Genomic DNA, 5,136 nt, shown 5'->3' on the forward strand with positions numbered 1-5,136 from the left:
ACCGCTGCGGAGCTGCAGCTCCTCTTTCTTCCCCAGCAGCAGGGAGGTCAGTCAGGAAATACAATCTCCATCGCAGTCCAAGGGCTTCAGAGAACAAGGGTGGTGAGGGGCAACCGAGAGCACGTCTCTGGCAGGTGCATAATGTCCCTGGCACCTATGTTCCGTCGGGACTGTAGTTGTCCATGGACTGCTGGGAGGATTGCTGGGTGTGCTGAGAGCCGCATGCCATTTCCACAGCTGCCAGTGCTGAACCAGAAGGTTTGTTAATAAAAATGTGTTTAGAGACCATTCTCAGAAGCAATTTTCCCAAGAAAAGTAATTTTGGCATTATTAAAACTCGCCTAATTTCATGTGACTTTTTAAAAATAAATTCTTTTCTGTGTTTTTCTTTCTAGTAACAATTACCAGTATAAAATATTCTGGAGACGATGGTAGGGAAGCATACGCTGTCCATGCTCTGGCCCACCAGACCTTCCTGGTGCAGGCAGCTGAGGTGGCCTGGGGTGATGGTAGGGCTGAGGGGTGCAGGTCCCGTTCAAATCAGCATTTTTTTCTGATTGAGTTTGTGGGTGGCAGCAGTGCAGGGCAGCAATTCTGGGTTAGGGTTCATCTTTACCCCCACACTGCATCCTCTTCCCCTGCTTTGCAGGCGCTTCTATAGTTGGCTTGTGGAAGAATGTGTAATATTTAACAGGAAGAAACACAAGCATCTCCCTGAGAGAAGAGGGGCTGTAACAACCCTCGGCTGAGATGCAGAAGGAATGCAATGATGAGCAACAGTGCCAGTTTCCCTCTCCCTTCCTACCTAGGGACGTCACGTTTTAAGTAGTAAAACCTCAGGGGTAAGTGGGAAGCTGTGTGAAGAGTTATGAACAAGGCTCTCGTAAATAAATCTGACCTATAATAATCCCGCACAGTCTGTCTTGCCTAAACCTACATCAAAGATGCCAAAAGCCACAGGAAGATGGGAAATCAGCCCATGCTTATAACCGCTGGGATTGCCTTCCAGAAGAGCTTCTCGGAAAGCAGTTAGTGAGGCTTTTTACAGTCAAGGAGGAGCGAGTCCTGTCAGAGAAAGGAAGACTGTAAGGGAGCAAGACCAGAGGCTCGTATCACTCAGCATCCTCTGTAAGACTGAATATTGGTAGATACCCTAGGAAAACCTAAGAGCCAGAGGTGAAGGAGATTCTCCCCCTACATCCCTGCTCAGCTTTTGGCAGAAACCTCTCAAGGGAGTTCCTGAGCTAGCAGGTGCTCCCCAAGTCATATGTTTCAAAGCTGCTGAAGGACTTATCACCTCTGAGGTTTGGGGCCCATTTAGTTCCTGGTTTGGGGGAGTTTGCAGGCTGCCCTGAGTTGCATGGTTCACTTGTGCTTCGTGCCTCTGCCGGTGTGAACCCTGGCCACGGCCGGGCACACAGGCTGGCACCTCATCGGCACAGCAGGTGATGTCAACCAGGAGTGGTGTCCTACTCACCAAGGCAGGTGCCAAGCTCTGAAACTTGGCCAGGACAAAGGAAAACACAGACACTGTAACTTCTGGAGTAGCAACCAACAGCTGAAGATGCTGAGGAAGGGAGCGGAGATGCTCCAGGACATAGAACAGGTTATAAAGCAAAGAGAGAGAGGCAAATATACAGGCTCCCGAGGCAGCGAGGGGCCGTGGCTCCTGGGGACCACCATGTGCTGCCGGGAGAGAGTGGAGCCTCCGCTGGCCACAAATCCATCCAAGGCCGTGGGTCCCGCTGGTGGGTGCAGGAGCCAAGGATGGGTTGCAGACCTCAGGTCGCTAAGGGCACAAAACCCCCCAGGGTACAGGTAGCTTCTCTCCCCACTCTTTTCCTGCCAAGGCATTGTGGCCCAAGCAACTTTTTGTACTTGGGAGTATAAACAGCCAGGCTGTACCCGGGAAAGTAGGCTTTACTAGCTAAAATTTGTGTTTTCTAGGGCAGAGCTAAGCAAGTAACCCAGTCCTCAGGGTCAGAGGGGGAGCCCTGCCCAGCAGGGGAACTAAGATGCATGTTAAGAAAAACATCTTTCACAACACGCTGGATCCTTTGCTGTGCGTAACCAATTTGCCTCCTGTGCAATTTTCTTCTGCTGCCCAGGCAGTGACAGAGCTCATTGCTGGAGATCCCGATGCTCAAACAGCCTTTTTGCTCAGGGTGCCTAAAAGCCAGTTTCCTCAGAGCTCCAACATCCCTGGCACGATGGAAAACTTGACCGCTGCCTCACTCCTTTGGGTTTTATTGAAAAAACCTTGCTCAGATTGCTGCAGCCTGAACTCCAGTGCTCTCTGGGGCACTGGATGGAGCAGTGGCTGTTGAAATACTTTTCCAAAATTTGTCATCATAGCAAAGGCTGATGATTGTTTTAATCTTCATCTCCTCTTGGTTGTGTGCAGCAGTTAGTTAGTCTTCAATTCGCTGCCCCAGCGGAGTTGTGTTACATCATGTGTGGGTATTCCACAGCCTGACAAGGGTGTCCGGGAGTGATGTTGGTGACATGGGATATGTTATTTCCAAATGCACGCAGGTACCTCTCTCCTCTGGCGCTGCGTCCTGGACATGGCAGCACCCAAGGTCGCAGTGGTTGGTGCGGGAGTCATTGGCCTGTCCACAGCATTGTGCATCGTGGAGTCTTGCCCCAGCTGCTCCGTGACAGTCCTTGCAGACCAGTTCAGCCCCCACACAACGAGCGACGTCGCAGCTGGGATGCTCATCCCTCACACCTGCCCAGGTGCGTGCAACCCGGCGTGGTGCTGCCCATGGCACCTCGTGCAGTAGCAATGCACAGAGGTTCGGGAAGACAAGTGCCATGGCTTGAGTTCCCTGTCTGTCCTGCCTCCTCCACACTGGCTTGTACGCTTCTCTTCCTTGCGTTATTCCTCTCTGCGTGTTTGATTTTGTTCACATGCAGGCACACCAATCCACACGCAGAAGCAGTGGTTCAAAGAGACCTTCACTTACCTTTTTGCCATCAGCAACTCAGCTGAGGCATCAGAGGCTGGCATTCACCTGATCTCTGGGTAAGAACAGCCCCCGGGCAGCCTCTGGTATGTTTGTGCTGTGTGCTGGAGCAGGCAGAGAGGTGGGTTTTTTTTCCCCTTCCTGGAGTTCAGACGTATTCCCTTCATGGAGTAACTCTTAGAACCATATTTGCAAGAAACTGCATTGCAGCTGCTCAGATAGGGTGTATTTTCAAGCAAAATTCACGCATAGGTGTGCACCAAGAAACCATTCCAGACTGCCCAGCACGAAATGTCTTTTAATAACTGATATTTTCCATACTGTCACCCACCAGGGGTGGTCTCCGTAGGGATGGGACTGTAGGATGTTCCAGCTTCAGCAGCTCGGTGTAGGGATGCAGTTGGCACACGTGTGTGTGCGTGTTAAATGTACTTTTTATGCTGCCTGTTATGCACACAGAAATTCACCTCTTGGGATTGTTGAGCCTAGGAACTCTGTAGCTTTATGGGTATCCCAAAAAATGTGACCAGCTGTGCAAGTGGCCCTACATGAAGATCCAGCCAGGGTGGCCACAGCCATGGCAGGGCTTGTACTTCTGCAGCTGGAATTCTGTACAGTATAGGTGGAAGAACTCTCTCCAGTTTATTTACCCTGGAGTCACCCTCACGCTCTGCTGCAGCAGCCCTCTGCCTGTTTGCCAAGGCAGGTGTTGCAGTAGCAGGCAGCGATGTTTCCCCATTGCTGTTAACCTTGCAGAGCCGCACTGATGAGCGGGCGCAGGTCCCTGAGTTCCTGGGTTTGTGTAAGATTACCATGACACATGGCAGAGCAATGACAGCTAAGTTTTGCAGCTTTTTCTCTGTATCCTTTTAGGTGGCAGGTCTTTAAAAACGCTCCCAAGGAAGAGTTACCTTTTTGGTCGGATGTCGTCCTGGGATTTCGACCAATGTCCAAAGCAGAACTCCAGAAGTTTCCGCAGCACCGATATGGTCAGGCCTTTATGACACTGAAATGTGATTGTCCGCCCTACCTGCTGTGGCTGGAGAAAAGGTTGGTTGTGCCGCAGGCTGGGCACCCAGAGAGAAACCCAGGCAGAGGGAGCTGGGGACTCCTTGAGAGCATTAGATTTGAACAAAAGTGGAAAAGGGATGTTTCTCATGGGGAAAAATGCAGCAACCTCTTCCTTGGGGAGAAGTACAAGAGATAAATACCCATTTTTTCCAAAATGTGAAAGGCTCCATTTATGCAATGTCCACTTTCCACCACTGTGGTTGTTACAGTGGGACTTAGAGTAGGATTGGCATAGTCACAAGGGCCAGGCTTGGCCAGCCAGACCTTGAAGGTACATCAGAAACTTGCCATGTCCTAAGAAAACTTTTCATTTGGCAAAATTCTTCAATAAAATCCCTCTGTTCCTGAAGATACATCCAACCCCTGGGAGAATAGACATGTCTTATCTATGAAGACTTTGCACTTAAGTGAACCAATTAATCTCAAATTTGGTCAACAATTGGAGTAATTTCTTAATCCAGCCACGTGCAAAAAGGTCAAATATTATCACCTTGTAACAAACGTTTTGGAAATGTTTGCCTGCATAAGATGGGTGATGAACTCACTCCGAGGAGTTGTGACTCCAGAGTTCATGCCTGGATTGATCTGAAAGTTAGAAAATTTGCCAGTTTCCAAGTTTCCCCGAAGTACGTGGATTTTGGAGAACCACAGGAGAGTGGTTGAGAGTCAGGAGAGTCAGGGTGCAGATCTAAAAAGGTTCTGTCATCTGAGATACGCATTTATTCCATTTAAGTACCCCCAAAGTGATCAAATAGCTCCCTCCGCTTGCGATAAAGCAATAGGCTGCAAGCTGATTCGAGGTTAAAAGTAGATACACGTGTACTGACATCGTGGTACAACTCGCCAGCGGAGCCAGTTGCTTGGATGCCTTTCGTCTTGATGCAAAATGTGGAAAACATCTTGTTCTAGCAGCCAGCCAGGCTGGGAGTACTCCAGTGGCACCAGTGCCACGTGAGGTCTGTGCTGTCTCTGTGGTGCACATGCCCTGTCATGTTTCATTGCCTAACCGAATGGGAAATCACTGCTGAAGCACAACGAAGTTGTACAACCCATTTAGTATCTACCACATGATTCCTGCTCTCTCCTTATTCCTGCT

At 49.7% G+C, this 5,136-nt stretch overlaps 1 protein-coding gene across 1 annotated transcript in view; it reads left to right on the plus strand.

Moving 5' to 3' along the window:
- The first annotated feature begins 2,546 nt into the window (after positions 1-2,546).
- The window catches only part of DDO (D-aspartate oxidase), a 4,601-nt gene continuing 2,011 nt past the window's right edge, over positions 2,547-5,136 (plus strand). The window contains exons 1-3 of the mRNA XM_010143902.1: positions 2,547-2,739; positions 2,920-3,028; positions 3,843-4,019. Of these exons, the coding sequence (XP_010142204.1) occupies positions 2,568-2,739; positions 2,920-3,028; positions 3,843-4,019 (458 nt within the window). The 5' untranslated portion in view covers positions 2,547-2,567. The remainder of the gene's footprint in view (positions 2,740-2,919; positions 3,029-3,842; positions 4,020-5,136) is intronic.

This window comes from Buceros rhinoceros, unplaced genomic scaffold (assembly GCF_000710305.1).
Source record: "Buceros rhinoceros silvestris isolate BGI_N320 unplaced genomic scaffold, ASM71030v1 scaffold35609, whole genome shotgun sequence".
In the NCBI taxonomy this organism is placed as follows: Eukaryota; Metazoa; Chordata; class Aves; order Bucerotiformes; family Bucerotidae; genus Buceros; species Buceros rhinoceros.